The sequence below is a fragment of the Fundulus heteroclitus genome, chromosome 3 (genome assembly GCF_011125445.2).
Source record: "Fundulus heteroclitus isolate FHET01 chromosome 3, MU-UCD_Fhet_4.1, whole genome shotgun sequence".
In the NCBI taxonomy this organism is placed as follows: domain Eukaryota; kingdom Metazoa; phylum Chordata; class Actinopteri; order Cyprinodontiformes; family Fundulidae; genus Fundulus; species Fundulus heteroclitus.
The window spans coordinates 37956120-37975571 of NC_046363.1; the positions used below are offsets into that span (position 1 = coordinate 37956120).

The window sequence follows — 19452 nt, forward strand, 5'->3', positions numbered from 1 at the left end:
TTCAGAAAGAACCCAGGCCAGGATTAAAACCTGAGACCTTCTTCCTGCAAGGCAGCATTTTCACTCCGCAGTCTGTGAAATGGGGCAAGCAGCAAGTTGCTAATATTAAAAAGTATACGGTAAAGTTAAATTGCATTGTCGGTCATTTCTAATGCATTGTTGTTGTAGATATAGGAGCTTTACTGTTCTACATTTATCATATACATCAATGTGTTGGTCCTAAACTTTGTGAAGTTTGTTGACTCTGTAGCCTTCACCGTGTGTTATTCTTTGTACAAGGAGTTATCAGCGTCCTTTGGCTTTCCCCCTTTGTCTGATTTAAAGGCAATATAACTCCTAACAAAGCTCCGGCCCTTCAGAATAGAAAGTGGGTCGCACAGGCGCCAGCTAGAACTGGAACTTTGTTTCTCTTACGACCTACTTCGTGACTTCAGACTGGTTTCTTTCAGGGATTTCTTGATTCTACTGGTCTGGCAGTAAGCAGGCCCTGGTATAGCTTGTGAAGTTGAATTCAGCTTTTTAAGATCTGGTTAATCACTGTTAATTCATAATTTAACAAGGGGACATGTTTCCCTTAGTAAATAAAATTGTCATTTAAAAACGACAAGGATTTTCCTTGACTTAAAGCAGCGGTGTGTAAGTTTTGACTAAAGTATTAGCTCAATTTGAGATATGTTATATGATTTTTCAGGTCAATATACAGGCCTAGTGCCCCCTAGTGCTAGAAACGTACACAGTGCTGCTTTAAAAAGATGTTTGATATGTAACGTGACAAAACCAACAATGAAATCCTAAGACTCAAGTTGTTTCAGGTTGTTTTTTTGGGTTTCTATCTGTCTGAAACATGTGCTAAAGCAAACAAACTCCTGTGGGGAGTAGTTTTTGACAGCAATCAACCCCTTTTTTGTATTTTGTTTTGTTATAACTCAGACTTAGATGGAAAAAATATGTTTAACAGTAATTTTACAATTGCTAAACTCATGGCAACCTTTAGCACAAGTTCTTAAATATTTATCCTCAAGCCTATGGAAATATTGGGCTTTCTCTCTCAACTGTGCTATCTATGGATTTTGTGCTGTATTAAAATGTCACAAATGTGCACAGATGTTGCATAAGCTTACAGGCTGCAGGAGGCTTTTATGTAAATGGTAATTGAACACATGGATTATGTGTCTAGGTGCAACCCGACAGGCATAAAAAGGACTTGGCAGCAAATCAAGATGAAGTATGACAATACAGTTTAATCAGGTAAGGTCCAGTTCTGAGTTATTATGTTTAACCTTAATAAACTAAAGTGTTAATTAACTATAATCAGCATTTGCGGTTACTAACGGGATGGTGGGGGTTATTGAAATAACTGATATGCTCATTCATCTTTTTGCCAGCATTGTTCACCCATCCTTGTAAAAAATGAGTTGACAGTGATTTTCTTGTAGGTGTACAATTTGTAACAACCTCACTTTATGCTAATCATATAGGCTTTATTTATATTTAAGTGAAGAAATGTGATGTAGCACTAACCCTGTTGGGGGGGGGGGGTGATATATGAATGGAAAATTACAGAATACATTTTCATTCTGTGTAGTTCTTTAAATAATCTTGTGGGTCTCTAATTATAGAACATTAAACTATAACTGAGTGCAACAGTAACATTCCTGACAGCGCGACATACAGCTGCCTCTGAAAGATTTTCTGTGTCTCCTACGTTATAAAAACCTGCTGTTGGCATAAAAATGAAGAGCAGAACAAAGAAATTGTCAGTGTCGAAAAACGGCAACGCTTGAAAATGTATTAATCCAGAAATGATTTGACATTTAACCGTGGCCTGATCAGCCTCTCCTGACATATTTCTGTGGAGTATTTGCTCTCCAGCATACAGGCTCCTCCAGAAAAGAACACGCCTTTTACGACACTTCCTTGTGCAGATCTCAGCCTATAAGTAGGAAAAACTCAGAGTTAACCCAAACAACTCTGCTCGGTAGCAGGGTTGTTTAACGGAGTAATTTGTTGTCATAATTTGACTCAGAGTAACGGCTTCAGGGCTTTCTGAAAGGGAAAAGTAGGAATTTACCCCCAAAATTACTCTGAATATCCACGGGCCCAGCTGGGCGAGAGGCAGGTTACAGCCTGGAAAGGTCATAAGTGTACCACCAGGTAAAACAAACAGGACAGAGCCATGCACACACTCATACCTAAGGATCATGTAAAGAGACCGATTAACCTAACGGTCCTAATTTTGGACTGTGGGAGGAAGCCGTACTACCTGGAGAGAACCCACACCAGTCTTACCTGTGTAATTTAACTTTTTATAGTTTCCTTTCGCTGCTCAGCAGTGACCCCTGGTGGTTCTGGAGTTGTATAATCACACCATAACCTTTTCAGCAAGCCTTTGTGGTTTTAGAAATGACTCAACATTCAGTTTTTGTGTGTTTACAACCGTGTCTGCATTTATTTTCAGTAATTCTTTCCACATATGAACAGTCTATACAAAACAACCAATTCTTTTGTCTTTTTCTGCTTCTTTTTTTCTGTCCCTTCTGATTATTTTTATTTTCTTGGTCACAACATACAACTTGCATCATAGTAACAACAATCAGCAATATCATACACCCACTTTGCAATATTCAAACTAACGTTTTCTGTGCAATAGAAAATAAATTTACACATACTTTGATTTTTTTTCTCCAAAAAAATAAAAAAGTCATTGTTATTTACAAATTTCACGAAAAAAGTAAACATTCTCCACACCAGTTTGCTTTTACACTGAACTCAGAGGCATATTCATATTAACATACTGTATAGTTCATTTGTACAGGGTGTTTTATATATATATATTTCATGTAGTGAGACTGGAACATTAGAGCATCTATATTATGATTACTATGTGAGAGTTATAGAAACTGATTTGCCTTAATAAGGAAAATTAGCCTTTTTTATTAACTTGTACTGTAGTGTATAATGGTTGCCCAATCAAACATTAAGAGCAGTTCTTGAATTACCAGTAAGGCAGAGATGTTTGCATGACATGAATGGCTTTAGTGTCTCTCTCTTTCATAGCTGCTGCAAAACTTCAGTCTCTCCGAGACGCGTTTTAGTTCAGGTAAACAATAAGAAAATCAAATGTCAAACAGGCGATTCATCAAAAAGCAAACCACCTGCTGATATCAGACTTACATCTGGGCAGAAATGAAGTGATAACACCAGACGAAATCTACAAACCACACAAAATAAAGAACTTTACTACAACCAAAAAAACTCTCCTGCAAGAACTGAAACCTATACAGATATTTACTCATGGCTCACACCTGTTTTTTTCCGGAGCGTGACCGCGGTCCCTCGTTGCGTCCGCCGTTCCTCTGCTGTGTGGTTGTGTTGGTGGAAGAGGCAGTGTTTAATGGCATTTGAAGGTAGAAGTCACATGTGCATATCATGCTGCACTAATATAGTGCAATGTAGTGCCTGAAACGAAGCTAGGGTGTCCGCCAGCGAGTGACTGCAGGGCTGCACCTCCATCAGCATCACACGGATCAGTTTATCCCACAAACACAGGCCTGTGTGCCTCTGAATCAAGCAGAAATAAAGGAGAAGAAATGCCTCCCTTTTGTTCAAGACTGGGAAAAAAAGAGAGATTTGAGTCAAAACCCAGCTGAGGATTGAGGGAGAAAGGAATCCAAACCTTTTGATGGAGATTTGCCTCTCCCTCCTCCTCCCCCTCTTCCCTGCGGTGACTTTTGGCAACATACAAACCGTCAGAGCGTCCAAAGCCTCCAGCTACTCAGCGTTTTCAGGGACAAGCAGAAAAGCGCGGGGGTGAAACAGTTGGAGCCTGTGCTGCCATGTTTAGAGAAAGCAGGAGAGATGAGACTCTCCTCTGCACCCCGGTCCTTCCTGAGTCTCGTTAATAAGGGACACATCAGGGGTAAAAAAAAAAAAAAAAAATAGAAGAAAAAAAGGCATTTCATTGAACAAGCTGGAGGTTCTGGTTAAGGAAAAATAAATAAAAGGTTAATGAAGCTAGACTTAAGATGGTTAACCCAGCAGTGTCTATGCCAAGAGGATTTTCAATGATTTCTTTTCTCTGTGATTTCTCCATTCACGCCGCAAACATCCACGTCCCTCACTGTCGTGGCGTAATGAAGCGGCCTCTGACAGGTGAAGAGGCTCTACATGTCCGTGTCCCCGTCGTAAGCGAGTGTTAGAGGTTTTAGCCGGTTGTTCTGCTGCCTCTGTCTCTGAGGTCTCTTTGGCTTTTTGCTGCGAGAACAGAAACGAGAGTTAGAAAGAGACTCCTAAATAAAGATGTTAATCTGGATGAGGGGGACGGAACGAGGTGAGACGAAACGTGTCGAGCAAATGAGGAGGGAAGGAGAAAAGGTGACAAAGTTCCTGCTGGAGAGCTAATTTCAAATGTTTGATTTTATCACTAATAACTAATAAATTGGAATTATACACAAACAAATATACAACCAATATAGTCTGATTATTGGCTGAAATTAGATTTTTTCCCCACCTGTAATAATAAATCAAATCCTCAAATTATCATCAGCATGTCTTCCTTGCCTAATGCAGATTTTTCATGTTAAGGGATTTATTGACTGGCTGACATGCGGATGACGGTGTGCATCCACACTTATAACCTGTTGGTCATCTGAACCTGACTTGTTAAAATATCAAAAAGTTAATCTAAAGTTGTAATAATATAAAGTGGTGCTGCCATCTCCTCCAAAGCCCAAGTTAAGTTCAATTTGGGACTGATAGATGGCTGAAAGACTCAGTGGATTCATTTAAATTTAGGCAAAATATTTTCCATACTTTCCACTCTCTGTATTAAATGATCATGAATACATTTAATAGTTTTGTTGTGTTGCTGAGTGGTCCAGACATGACAGAGCAGCAATTCTGTCTGTCTTTAAATTATGTTTTAATACAAATAAACTGAACCAGCCTTTTTTTCTTCTTCTTCTTCTGCAACCTTTTCAGGCACAACATGGTCCTGTCTACACTCCTCCTCCATCTGCCATCTAGTACACAACCACATTAACTGCGTGGAGGGCTTCAGGTGGGAGTTGTTACAAAATAAGAGCATATACATAACTGTAATGTTTTACAATTGTCTTATTGTGATCGTTTGGATCTAAAAATCAAAATTTAATTATAAATTATATTTACTGGCACAGTCCTAATATATATGGTAATTTAAAGTTAAATGCAAAATAATAAAAAAAAATGAAATGACTGAAGGAGCATTGAGATGACGTGTCATCTCAACGCGCTTTGGGTGGTCAGCATGACTGGAAAAGCGCTATATAGATTCAGTCCATTTACCATTTACCATGAATTGGCGCTATATAAATAAAATTTAATTGAATTAAACAAATCAGAAAACTATAACATCTAACTAAACATGCTCTCTTTACACTTTAGGTTCATGCTGTTGCAGAGATGGTTCAAAGAATAAGAAATGGCTGACAGGCCTCAGAAGAATCACAAGGATCTCTACAAAAGCATTAAAGGTATTAAAGTAATTTGCATGCGAAACCTGCTCACATGCTACATCTGCTCCTTTTGCCTCCTGGGAAAGACAGACCTTTAGTGTAGGAGGTAAAGACAGGATTTCTGCCATATATCTGAGCTGTCAGCTCTGCAGGAGTCATGTCTCAGACTGATGTGGTGTAAAATTATCCTCCAAAGAACAATTTGAGATGACAGAAATCATAATATTTAGTTGTTCTCATCATCAGTTGTTACTTAATCCTAAGCTTTCAAAACTTTTCTCCAAACTTCCTTAAAGCCAGAGCACAATAGGCGTGAGGCAGCTCTTATAGGAGTAATGAGAAGAGACTAGAAAGTACGGAAATGTATGGCAATACATTCAATAATTTCTCCTAGACTGACTGACGAGTTTGTTTTCTTTGCCAAATAATTTGAAACAGTTTTCCACTTAACTTTTAAAAGAGCAGCCAATATTGTTTGAGTTGAAAATTATATCAAATAATTAGAGATCGCGAGTTCCCATTTTAGAATAATTAAAGCTAACGAACCATAGATGTTTACTGAAATTATGTGACTGCCTGACAGGAATTTAATAGTAAGGCGTAACTCTGCTTATGGCCACAAGAGGGTAGTCTGACACTGGCTTCAAAAGCCATTATGGCTCCACTGTAGGCTGCATAGGTGGCAGATTTAAATATTAAACATTAGCAGATATTTGTTACCGTCGGCTCGTCTCTCTGGATGTGCTGTTCAATGTTGGATCTGTTAAATAGTTTAAATCAACACTTGATAAGTTAACCCAAATGGCTCCAATCATGCATGCTAATGGACATACAACAAGCAGCGCAAAAATGGACACTTCACCTCCTTCCTTATACACTGAGAGGAGCGTCAGTGTTTCTAAAGGGAAACTATAAGGTGAATATTAGGGCTGTAAGGATCTGATGCTCATGTCTCATCCATGTTCATAACAGCCACTATCATGCATAACTTAAATGTATGCTCACATCTTAGACTTCAATTTTCCGCTTAATAATAATAATAATAATAATATAATATAGCTACACTGATGCGACAAAGAAGCAGTAAAGGAGAATAAATTGATCAGTGACGACACAAAGTTGTCGGGTGGTTTTGATAATAAACCACCCAGGACTCGTTAGTAACCGTCTTCTAAAAACCTTACTGTAAGCAAAAGACCTGAAGGTGGAAGAACTTGCAGCAGATTGGCTCATATTCGCATCACATGATGCATTCAGAAAATCATGACAACCAGCAGTATCCTCTAAAAACCATCAAACCAAAGTCATTAATTTAGTGTCCTGGTATTATTCAAACTAAATGTTATTTTTTAATCCTCAGGGTATTCCAATTAGGAGTTGAGCCTCAAAGTCACCTGGAAAAAAGAAATCCTGTTTTTAGAATCTGCTGAAAGTGTAATTAATTTAAATTAGCTGGCAGCTGAGCCTCATTTGAGCCTGATTTCCTCATAATGCTGTTTGCTTCCAGTCATGTCAGGCATTAGTACTTCCTCCAGCGTCGCCCAGCATTGACTGAATTTGAACTATGAAACAAACGTGGATTGAAGTGTCCCAGGATACCAGGATTTATTTTTTTCCTGAGAGTGTTTCCATCTACATTTAGTTCTACCTGCTTAGGTTTTCAGTCCAGAAACAAAAAAAAAAAAAGAAAATACAACAACATAATAATAGCGGCAAAATAAAATTTTTATATTCTCACTAGAGTTTCACAATGTACTAAAATTATTAGTAGGTTGTGATTAAAGTACCGTACGTTCATGCTGTGCACGACAATTATATACTTGGGCTGTTGGATGAACTTACATCCATAAGGATAAAGAAAATAATGATTGACTACAATTAGTATAATATAGCGCAGCTCTAGTTTACATATATATAATAGAAGCCTCATCAAAAAGCAGTTAAATAACTTCTTTGTACATTGTTATGGGAGTTAATTAATCAAAGTATTTTAGATGTTTAAGTATTACATCTAAAATACACCAGATAAACAGCGGAATAGTCTTTTAATTCTATCAATAAAATTGTGCATTTTTGTTTTTTTCCAATAGAACAGAATTTGTTAAAGCTGGAATGTTAAATCATAAAGTGTGTTTTAAAGTAACATGAAATTTGACGAGTATAAATACTTCTGACTTTAATCTGTAAAATGGAAGCCAGTTTAGCATTTACTTCCTAAAGTGCTTACATTATGTTGTCGTATTGTCTCCGTTTTATCTGTTGTTTAGGGACCCAAAATACTGCTGCACAAATATTTTAAAACTGGTTTGGGCTTTTTTAATGCACATTTAGCCAAATGGTTATAGCGTTTTCCTCTAGTCTAGACAAAACAACATAAGATGTCTTTACACCCCTACGAGTTTGATCACTGATATCTGGATTCCAATCATAGTAGCTTGATGCATCAGTGCTTCATTTGGTCTTCACACTTTTCCTATTTTATAGCTAAATGTCAATTAAACATAAAAACCGGCAGACAGATTTTTATGAATGCTTGGATTTTTTTTCTCAAAAACAAAATAAGTTTCAGTGTTTAGGAAATTCCAGCACATGACTTTAGGCTGTATTTTTTTGTGTTAACATTAACATTATCCATTAAATCACACACATTAAATGCATGTTGACACACCTGTGGTTACAAGTCACAGTTACAGGGATGTAAACATACTAATTGGATAAAAAGCAGTTTTGAGTAGGATCTATACGATCAATTGTTGCTAAACAAACGCAGGTTATTAGGATCTATATGATCTAAACAGGCGTACCTAAGTCCTGCACTTAAACAGTACTATCTAGCAACTTTTAGATGCCTCCCTTCTGCAACACACCTGAACCAAATGGCTGATGTCCCTCATCTCTGCAGAGGCCTGGTGACGAGCCACTCATTAATTCAGGAGAGGTGGTGAAGGGATGCGGCTAAAAGTCGCAGCAGGATAGAATGGACTTGGGAATCCCTAAATCTATGAAAACTATGAAACATCTACTGGGGAGATGTTTATATTTCCTTTTTCCTCACCTGTACCTTCACTCAGCTACTCGGGCAGAACATGGGGCACTTTTCGAGAGCTCACAGGGAAATTCAGGGACTGCTGGTGCTTATAGTGGAGGGAGCGTCAGGGTGGGTCTGACACCTCCACATCCTCTTTAGCTACTATGGTTCTGAGCCAGCTCTTGGCACTCGGGACAGGTGTAAACCATCTCATGAGAGTTCTGGCCCATCCACACCGCCGTCCCGTTGGCGTCAGACTCTTGGGCCTTAAGAGAGCGATGCACCTTGACACACAGGCTGCTGCTCTCGGAGAGCAAACGCATGAAGGAAGCAAAAGAAATGAAGACAACGATGATATGAAGGAGGGACATGCGTCAACTCAAGGAGGGTGGGGTGGATGATAATGACAGGGGTTTGGTTTCAGGACTGGGGTTGATGACGAGTAGGGGAGATCAAACTCATCAACTCACCAAGCTAGGTATATCATAGACACTATGAAAATGAGGAGCACAAAGGCTCCTGCTGCTACACCGTACACCCACATCTTCAGCTTCCCATCTGTGGAAGAGGAGGCTCGTCAGTTTTACGCTCGCTGGTTCTGCTTTTCTCTGATATCACAGCTTATTACTAACACTGCAGCTACAACAGAGGAAGAAGTACATTCCAGCAAAGTCAGTTCCTGTTGTCATTCACAGCTCTGTGCAAAAGTTTTAAAACACCCTTCATTTCGTCATATGTAGCGAAAGACCCGAATTCTCCAGGATTTCTGAAAGTTTCTCCTTTCATTTTTATTCAGTACAGCAAAATATTTGTGTTGGAAAACTGAAGGAAGATAAATTAACGGTGAATCTTTAACCCCCTCCCCTTTTTTTTTTTCTTAACCAGATGTACGACTGGACTCGATGAGTGGGGGAAAAAACAGCCAAAGTCCAAAGAAGGACCTTCAGAAAGCCAGGAGAATTGCTGATGGAGATCCAGTATGAGCCGGTTACCATATATCCAGATATATCTAGGTTTTAATTTAATACTCAGTTTAAAAATTGCTAATATTTTGCATCACGCCATTTAAGGTCTCTTCAGTGAGACGCCAGAGAATGTGCAGGAATGAGCGTATAAAAGTGACGATAAAATACTATTTACATTTTCTTGCTGTTTTTTTCAGGTAACTGGTTGTGACTGCAGGTCAATTATAGCCCAATAAGCACCAATAATCTGTTAAAAAACATTGAAAAATCTAACATATATTAAAACAAAATTCTAAATGTGTTTCATCAGGACTCTAGTTACATAAAGAATTGTGATTTTTTTATTACCAAACTGCACAAAGTAAACGCATTTAGTTATATTTTTGAATTTATTGACAAACCAACAGTGGAGAAAAAAGCAAAAAATAACCATTCAGATATTACTGGCAGTTTTGGGGTTTTTCAGACAGACACTAGTTGGAATTTATCGTTGTCAAGATGAATCCAAATTATTTTGGTAGTTTCTTAACATGATAATAAATTACCATAAGGTAAAGATACGACAAAGGCCCAGCAAAGAGTAACCTGGTGCTGCCCCTCCCCAGCCTGTTGCTGCACACTGCCAAACAACTGGCTAAAAAATGTACTAGACTTTTTATTTGATTATGAGAAAGAAAGATATGACTGCTTTGAAATATTTCCAGTCACAGTATGGAAAGGACCAGAGATGCACCGATCCAGTTTTTTGCCAATTCAATCCGATACCTGGGCTAAGCGTATCGGCCGATATCGATCCAATACTACTGTTGACTGAATAAACCGCGTTAAAAAAAAAGTTCTGCATGTTCTTTAGCATGGTGCTTATTTAAGTTTAAGTTTTATGCTCCCAGTGTTACTCTGTAAAGACCAGAACCGCAAGATAATATTCTGAAAAATATAATGGGAGTTTATTCTGTATATTTTCAATTTTATCTAAGTGTATCATAATATTAAATAAATGATATAGGATAAATTTACCATAACTGTAGTAAATAGTTATTTCTTCCACTGCTGATAAAGAAAGCAAATATAAATTAAGGGTAATTTGCATTTTGATTTATTGATACAGAAAACTAAAAATTAAGGCTGTTAGAAGAAAAACGAAGTGTTGATGAATTTGTAAATATTTCTCTCCTCCATAGCAATATTAAATATTCTTATCCGGACCCAGTGGATTAAAAGGCGAGTGGGTCGTCACATATCTGAATATCAATATTTACACACAGATTTATTCTTTATGCCTTGCCCCTATACGTACTCATTACATTTTGTACATTTGCAAATCTCCACTCTTTTGTTGCACGTTTTCTATTCATAGGAGAATTATTGAATAGAAAATGTATAGAAACTGAATAGAATCGGTTTCTATCGCTGAATAGAAACCCATCTCAGGCTACTGCTGCTTCCGTGTTTAAATCGTCTAACCAAATGTATCCGTTTCAAAAGTGAAAATTAAATGAACACGTCCAGAATAAATCAGCACCAGAATAGAAAAATCCAGGTGCTGTGTAATGAAAATAAAATGTTTTCATTTAGATTTCATCCATAAGTGAGCTATTCTGACTCAATGAAGCAGGATAATTGGGAAACATGTCAACGGATTGTTTTGCTTGACTGCAAATTTTCTCTATATTTAGATCTATCTCCAGTGTAACAGATTTGTCTGCTTACAAAATCACTTGGTAGATAATGGATGCTGAGGTTAATGTATGTGACGGGATCCTGAGCTCCTTCATCCTAAAGGTTTCTTTTCCCGCCGTGAATGATTTGTGAGGAAGCTTTGCAGATGTATTTTTCAAAAGTTAATGTACCAGCAGCAGCAGAGGGCGTGCGGTCGGCTCCATCCGTGCATTTTTAAAAACCCATGTTCAAGTTTCAGATTCCGCTCATGCGCTGGCGGAAGTGTCAACATGTTCATTTTCAGCTTTACAGCTCTGAGCTAACTCTGGATTTCCATATTTCTGTGTTCTGAAGAGGAGAAAACGGTCTCTCTATAAAACCCAAGGCCTGAAACTTGTGCAATCTTTCAAAGTTTTACTGCAAGAGGAAGTTATGAACGTCAACAGCTTTATACTTTGATACTCTTTTCCTTGATAGAGTGGATTCCAGTATGTGTTGCATTTTACGTAAGATATTTACACACTTTAATTATCTCCCTCGGCTCCTGTAATATTTAGGTAATGTTAAGGTGATGACATCTGAAAACATAACATTCAAAGAGAAGTTTTTAGTTAAGTGCAACAAAGTCTAACGGCAAGATTTTGCTCCAAACAACATTTTCCCGTGGATCCTCTCGGTGCTGGACTGACCTGGTCCGTAGGGCTGCAGGTACCAGGTCCGCCCTGTGCGTCCCGGCTGGATGGTGGTGGGCAGGGTGGGGTTAATGGCACGACTGGTCTTTACATCCCCTTTCTTGTCACCTGCTGTGGGAATCTCCAGGATTGGGATGGGGGCACATTGGTCCAGCTGTCCCGCAGGTGACAGGACCTCTGTGAAACCCTCCTCGCACATGCATATTCCGGCCTGCAGGGGGCAGTGCGAAGTAACATCTGATTTATCCAGGATGTGCATGGTAGGTTGAGAGTGAAATCACTTGGATCTAGTGTAAGGCTCTAGGGAGGATGCTGTGGATGTGTTACTGTTTGATCACATGCTGTACATCTGTAGCTAAGTAAATGCACCCTGGTGTGTACTTAGATATTTGTTTACCACCTAGATTTAAGTAAAATCTCATACTACAAATTTGCATGTGAAATCCCAATGAGCTTGAGATTAAAGACAATTTATTTAGAAATGAGGGCAGGACAAAGCTAAAAAAAAAAAAAAATGAAGCAGAGTTTCTACCCTGAAATGGACAGATTACTTGTGCACCAATTCAACCAGCCTTGCTCTAAATACAGAGAATTAAAGTATTAAACTGATGCTAAATAAATAAATAAATAAATAAATCAGAGCATACAGAGTTGATGAATGCTCACTGATCTAGATCTGTTAACTGTAAAAGGAAATGCTCAGTTTAAACTCAGCCTAAACAAGCCTAGCTTTGCTTCGCATCAATGCGACTTGAGTTTAAAGGGGATTAAAGAGATTAAAATGTTAAAATGTACAGTGGGGAAAAAAAGTATTTAGTCAGCCACCAATTGTGCAAGTTCTCCCACTTAAAAAGATGAGAGAGGCCTGTAATTTCCATCATAGATATACCTCCACTATGAGAGACAAAAGGAGAAAAAAACTTCTTCTGCCTCCTACAGAAGAAGTTACAGGCTGCTTGTTTGTAGCTGACCAAATACTTATTTTCCACCATATTTTGCAAATAAATTCTTTAAAAATCAGACAATGTGATTTTCTGGATTTTTCTTTCTCCTTTTGTCTCTCATAGTTGAGGTATATCTATAATGAAAATTACAGGCCTCTTTCAAGTTTTTTAAGTGGGAGAGCTTGCACAATTGGTGGCTGACTAAATACTTTTTTGCCCCACTGTACCCATTTGAAATTAGAAGAGTGACTTTATTAACACACTGAAGTTGCATCAGTTCTCTAAATAAAACTGCTGCTGAATACTTTTGCGCGGCATTATTGTTTTTTTTTTACCTTTACCATCCTCATCCTGTAAATTGTTTTCGCCCAAATTAAGTCACAATCATTTTAAATCAACTTTAATTGCTGGAATAGATTTTTTTTTTAAAAGAATAGACTTTCTATTAAGTTTTACCAGAAAACGTATTTTCCTGATTCGAATGCAGCACAGCTGAGTGACACAGTGGAGAAACAGGTTTTACATGCTCATGCCGCTAACATTTCCCGCTTCATTCACAGTCAATCCTGTCAGCAGAGCGAGTGCACAGCCTGCCATTCATCAGGGCGACCCGCAGCTTCAGGTTCAGCCACTCGGTTTACCCAGTTTCTACTGTAGACTCAAAGCTATTGGCTTTATTTTGATACAAGAACTTAAACGGCTTACCTCGCTGCAGAACGACTTCGGCATGAGGCAGGGAGGGTCACAGGAGCTGTTGTCCACTGGGGGATTCATAGCAGGACAGCCACCTACAGGTCAGGACGGAAAGCAGCTTGTGATGTTCAAAGCACACCACCGCTTGCTCCTTAGATCTTAGGTTAATGTCCTTTTTATTTAAAAGCCTGCAAATTAATCTGTAGCTTTAGTGTGAAATACTGCAGCCTTGTTTGTTTTTTTTAAACAGTTTCAGGTGAGCAACAACACGCTGATGCAATATTCATGAGATAATAGCTGCACGGGGTGCCATCACCCACCACCTACACTCCCAGCAGAAACAAAGTGTAGTTTTCTTTGATTTGTTTTTTTTTTGTTGTTGTTTTTTTTCACGTTTTCTGCTAATTTCACCTCCTACATGAATCTGCCACCAGTGGTTTATGCTTGTTGAGCCTTGAAGCTGCTGCAGTTTCTTACCGTTTGGAAGATAAATTTCAGCTGCGCTATCCATTATTCAAAACACTGAATGGAAATGTGTTTTCATCTTTTGCAACCAGCATCCCCCTTAAAATACACTGAAGCGTTTTACTATTTAATGTTAAAGCTTGACTTCACTGCAATACAAATATTTGGGTATTACTGGATATTTGTGTCTTTATATGCTTCGACAATCTCTGCACACAAGTTTGGAAATAGTGCCCACATGCAAGTAAGAGATGGTGCAGAGAAGATTGTTATGCACAGCTGTTTTCACTGTTTATTATTGCCTCAAACCTTCAGCTGACGTACACAATGGAAAATACACGACAAAGATACCGACTGATAAAACACTACACACAAAAGAGGACAGGAAGATTAACTGGTATCTCTTGACACCTGTTGGTTTCTAATGTTTAGTTTAATCAAAATGCAATCTAGTTCTAATGAAATTGTTATCTCACTGTTAAAATTCAATTTATTTGAGGTCATTTACATAGCGCTGGTCCATAACAAAGCTCAGTGTTGTACAGAAAAAGTAAGTGGCCTCAGTTCAGTTAATTGGATCAGTAAATTGAAGGAAAGAGATTAAAAAAAATATTTTTTTTATTTTTTAAAAATAATTTAGGATGGTTTCCAGAAACTTGTCCAGAAACGCAGCAGGGTTACATTAACAGAGGATCCTTCATCTTCTCTGCCTTCTGATTTATTTTATTTTCACCAGGTTTTAGAAGCACAATTAACCAGATGCTCAACTTCAATCTTCTTAGAATTGATTCTGCTGACACAAATCTAACTCAGTAATCCTTCAAGCATGGCATTATATTATGGAACTGCCTACAAAGCCTCACAGCTTACAGATTCATTTTAAAAATCACCATAAATATAAGATTTCTTAAATGTTTGGGTGTTACTTTGTAATATTGAAGGACTGAGTCTATGAATTCCATTGCTGTAAAGCTGTTTTTATTACTTACAATAAAAGTTGAATGATGAATCAAAGCTTTCACACAGAAACTCTGAACTTCCTTAGAGTTTCAGCTGAAATAAATTCTGGTACTGGAAGTTTGGTAGACATTGTTCTCTATTACAATGAACCCGTCTCCTTCCTGAATGAATAACTGGATATGTTGATGGTGTTTGTGTATAATTGTTTGAACAGAGGACTTTCAGACTTTCTCACCGGTGACGTTGAGTCCATCGGAGCGTTGACACCAGACAACTGGGCGGCTGGAGTTCGGACGACTGCTGCTAAGCCACTTGTACTCGTAACATTCGCCTCCTGCCAATAAAATACAGAGTAAGTCGCCATCTATACCCACGGCACAGTTGGAGTCTGGAGTGCAGGCCATTAATCATATGTGTGACAGATTAATAAAGCGGCAGCTACGTTATTTTCTCATAATAAGGTGCTGTCACATATTGTCCAGTTAAAGGTTTTAATCTTCACTGAGAGCTTTTGCTTAATGACTTTCTATCAATGCTGTTACCTTTATCAATATCTCCATCAAGGCAGCAAATGACTGCATTTCCCTCTGGAGTCCCGAGTAACCGATCATCACTGCAGTCCATTTCGCTGCATAAATGAACAATTTAACTTTGAACAAAAGGAAAGATCCGCTCTCTGCAGGCCTGGGTACAGTATCGCTGCTTCAGTCGACGGCGCGGCTCCATCTCTGGCTTTCACAGGACGATTTGTCTGCAGCCGGCACAACTTCACCCTTAATGTTCTTCACTTTTCTCATTCCTCCCATTTTTTTTCTTGCTCTACAGCTGAAGTCGTTTTCTTTTCAGATGTGTGAAGTTCTCATTGATTCACTCACTTCAGCCGACACTTCCCACCATCTTTTACCATCAGACTGGAGTTTTACTAAGACGAGCATTTCTCAGACCAAGTGCACACATTATTTCTGGAGGCAGAATACAATGTGAGCGAGGTTGTGGTACACACGAGAAGCCCTTAAAGGAAAGAGAGGTTTTTAAACTAAAAATGACCTGTTACTTTATAAACAGACTCCACTTCAGCTTTTACGCCGTCCGTCACAACGAGAAAAGACCCAGCAGCAGAAAGGCTCCAGCTGGGATTCAAACTCAGAAACGTTTTACTGCAAGGCAGTAGTAATCTGTACCAGAACAGGCAGGATGTGTTACTGTTCCCATAAGAAATGTTATATTGTTCAGTCAATAAAAATGTCCATTTACAGTGTGGGTAAACTTTTAACGATAAAGTCTTCCATGTTAACAATTGACATTTTTTTTGTTGCATTTTAACAGAATCAGTTTTTTTTATGGCCACAAATGAATATGAATGAGGGAAAACTCTTCCTCTCCCCTCTTACACTTACTCTCTTGGTATAAAAATATTAGTCCTGACATTTTCAGTGTTTGCAATCTTTTTTTTCCCCTATCACAGCTTTAGTTTCTTGGTCCTAAAATATCTATAAGTTTTTTCTATTTCTTCCAGCTGTGAGTAGCTTTTTATTCTAACTGATGTTGGGTGCATGCAGCGAAAATAGTCAGATCTGCTGTTTTATTATGACTTCAGAGGCATGTACACTAAAAGTATGCAAATGGGACAAAGCTTTGGTTTTGTTTTTCTCATGCGAACATCCCATCTAGACTATTTCCCTCCTTTTGTCCGTCGCCACCCACTTCCTTTTACTGCCCCCCTCCACCCCCACTCATCTTGGCAGGCCCCCTCCTCCCGCCCTCTGGGCCTTGAGTGATGCTGTGAAATCAGGTCAGGATAGCGGAGGCTGCGTTGGAGCTGTGTACAGTAGCCAAGGAGGGAAGTGAGGAGGAGGAGATGTACAGGGGGGTGAGCTTTGCTCTGGAGGCCTAACCTTCGACTGCTGTATATGCTGATGATTCACAGCTCATCAATACCAGGATGCAGAGATCACAACGTTGTTTGAGCGTGAAGTTTCCTCAGTTTGGAGATCTGATGCAACAAAAATTCCCATCTGGAAAAGCACCAATTAACCCAACTTGCAGAACAAAAACAAGGTGAAAGCTCTTCCATTTGTCCCATTATATCTGGGGCAAAGTACCAAAAGCTGCACTTCTGGATAGCGCTGCTGCCTCCCGGTGAGGAAAGTCTCTACCTGAACACAGTTTTGAGCACAAATTGAAAATGTTTTTTTCCTGTGGGCATCTACTGGTGTCCCAGATTCCTCCAACATGCAGGTTAAGAGAGAGAAGCCTGGAGGTGTGACCCTGAATCTAAGTGTCTCTGCGTTATGCCTCTGTGGAATCGACAAACTGCCTTCAACCTGCAACAGCCTGCAACTGAGTTTAACTCCCTGCCGACATGCAGATTCAATTCTACAAAAAAAAAAAACAGCTGTATCAATAAAAGATGCCCAGCGACATCCATGGAGGACTCTTGTCTTATCTATTACTGTTTAAAAAAGTTGTAAAATCAATCAAAACCTCTGATATCAACATATAATCAATAAGTCATTATTGTCATCTCAGTTGGTCATCACTGCCTGCCTTGGTATCGTTTAACGATGGCAGGATATCTGGTTTCAAGGAATGATATTCTCTGAGAAGGAGGGAAAGCGTTTACTGACAGTGATTTAAAAAAAAAAAGCTTATGCAAATGAATGGCCTCGCTGTTATTAGACAGTTTTGACAGATAAGGCTTAAGAACACTTTTCTATCATAGGTATATCATAAATTGTCATGTTGGGACCATAGACTTTAATGAATTGTATAATCACTCATTGCATATCTGTGAAGAGAAGGAAAATAACATGTTTTTTGCACTAGTGAATGACTTTTTGCCCACTCTTTGCAGAAATACTTCCAACAGTTTGATTCCATGGAGATCAACTGTGAAAAAATGTAAATCATTTAATTTTATTTGATTTATATAGCGCCAATTGACAACACGTCATCTCAAGGCACTTTAAAAAGTTAAATACTGTGTTTTCAGACACTAATTGGTTGCAAACAATTTAATTTCCAAGTATAAGAGTTAAGGGAGCAGAATACTATTGCTAACCACACTATTTGAATTGTTACTTGTTAGATTTGTTTTTTGGAAAAGCACATTTAATTTTCCTTTCCTTACACAATTATGCTCTACCTTGTGTTTAATACCACAAAAAATACATTGATGTTTGTAGCTGTAATGTGACAAAAATCAAGAAGTAGCTTCTTATGTCACTAAATTTATGGTCAAAGTGTAGAGAAGGGTAGAGAAGCATCATTTTGCGGGGGAAATGTAACAAAACAAACAATCTGCCATTTGAATAATGTTTGGGCAAAAATCAATCACTCATGCACTGTAAATGAATTAGCAAGATTTAGATGACAAACAAGGGAGTAAATGAATATAATCTCTGTGCTATTGGACTGCAGGATGCAGACACGCCTAATCTGGGATATATTTGTCCTGGTTATGGCCCAGTTGTTTAATTGGCAAAGGCTGACTGGGTCTGACTTGACCTTAAGGTCAAAAGACTGCATACTTGAGTCATTGTTGGCAGATCTGCAGCTACATTTGGAGAGCAGCAGTCACCTTAGTCAGCGATGTGAAGTAAACAAAAAACAACTGAAGAAGAATAACGGGTCAAGTTTTTCTTTTGCTTCTCAAGCCTTCTGGCACCTTAGAAAAAAATAAAAAAAATAAATCATACCTGTGCAGGGCTGCGACTCCCAAGCCTGGTCTGGACATAGCTGCAGGTTTTCAGGCTCCTGGGCCAGCACTGCTCGTGACCGCACCTGAACGGAGACAAAGTCCACGCCGGCTCCTTTCACACAGATGTTGACGCAGGAACTCCAGTCAGACCACTCCATTAGGTAGCATTCACCTGCAGCAGAGAAAAGACAGAATATGTTACCGTAACAGAAGAGAATCTCACATACAGGGAGCGGTGGCCCAGTGGTTAGGAAGCTGCAAAAGCTGACAGTTCCAAACTCAGCCTGTCACTTTACTAATAAATAAATCTATAGGTCAAAGAAAAAAATTATCATCTTCCACATAGAGAACATCTCACAGGGCAGTCTGAACCATTCAAGTTTTTTGTAAAATTTGACATTTTAATGTATCTGCAGTTCTTTAATCAAATAATGAGTTTGAGCTCCTTCCCCTCAGCTTGTAGCATAGATAGATAGATAGATAGATAGATAGATAGATAGATAGATAGATAGATAGATAGATAGATAGATAGATAGATAGATAGATAGATAGATAGATAGATAGATAGATAGATAGATAGATGTGTGTGTGTGTGTAAAGAAATACAGTTTTTTAGGCCCGAGCACTAAAGGTGGTATTGAAATTGTAGTGTTTATTATTCTAGATGTGGTAAATTCTTGATTTTAAATCCATTTACTTCTCCTACATTAATCATTTGATGTATTCAGTTGGGGACAAAGTAATGACAAACATATAAATAAATGCAGAGACCAGGAAAAGAGGTGCAAAAGAAATGAATGCTCAGGTAGAGGAGATCAGCTTCATCTGAGAATTCACACCGACATTTCCTC

General features: G+C 38.6%; 1 protein-coding gene and 1 long non-coding RNA gene across 7 annotated transcripts in view; one reads left to right on the forward strand and one right to left on the reverse strand.

Moving 5' to 3' along the window:
* LOC105935549 overlaps positions 1 to 10909 on the forward strand; it is a 58543-nt gene extending 47634 nt beyond the window's left edge. Inside the window, exons 5-6 of one of the 2 annotated variants that reach the window (XR_004930729.1) lie at positions 1178 to 1248; positions 9409 to 10909. This is a non-coding gene — a long non-coding RNA (uncharacterized LOC105935549). The remainder of the gene's footprint in view (positions 1 to 1177; positions 1249 to 9408) is intronic. The other variant, XR_004930730.1, reaches the window with a different exon arrangement.
* Positions 2426 to 19452, reverse strand: part of LOC105935547 (thrombospondin type-1 domain-containing protein 7A) — a 229492-nt gene continuing 212465 nt past the window's right edge. For 4 of the 5 annotated variants that reach the window (XM_036135332.1, XM_036135329.1, XM_036135330.1 and 1 more), the window contains 6 exons: positions 18600 to 18773; positions 15137 to 15235; positions 13489 to 13571; positions 11837 to 12050; positions 8994 to 9081; positions 2426 to 4254 (listed from right to left, as the gene is read on the reverse strand). In XM_036135332.1, coding sequence (XP_035991225.1) covers positions 4164 to 4254; positions 8994 to 9081; positions 11837 to 12050; positions 13489 to 13571; positions 15137 to 15235; positions 18600 to 18773 — 749 coding nt within the window. In that variant the 3' untranslated portion in view covers positions 2426 to 4163. The remainder of the gene's footprint in view (positions 4255 to 8993; positions 9082 to 11836; positions 12051 to 13488; positions 13572 to 15136; positions 15236 to 18599; positions 18774 to 19452) is intronic. The other variant, XM_036135331.1, reaches the window with a different exon arrangement.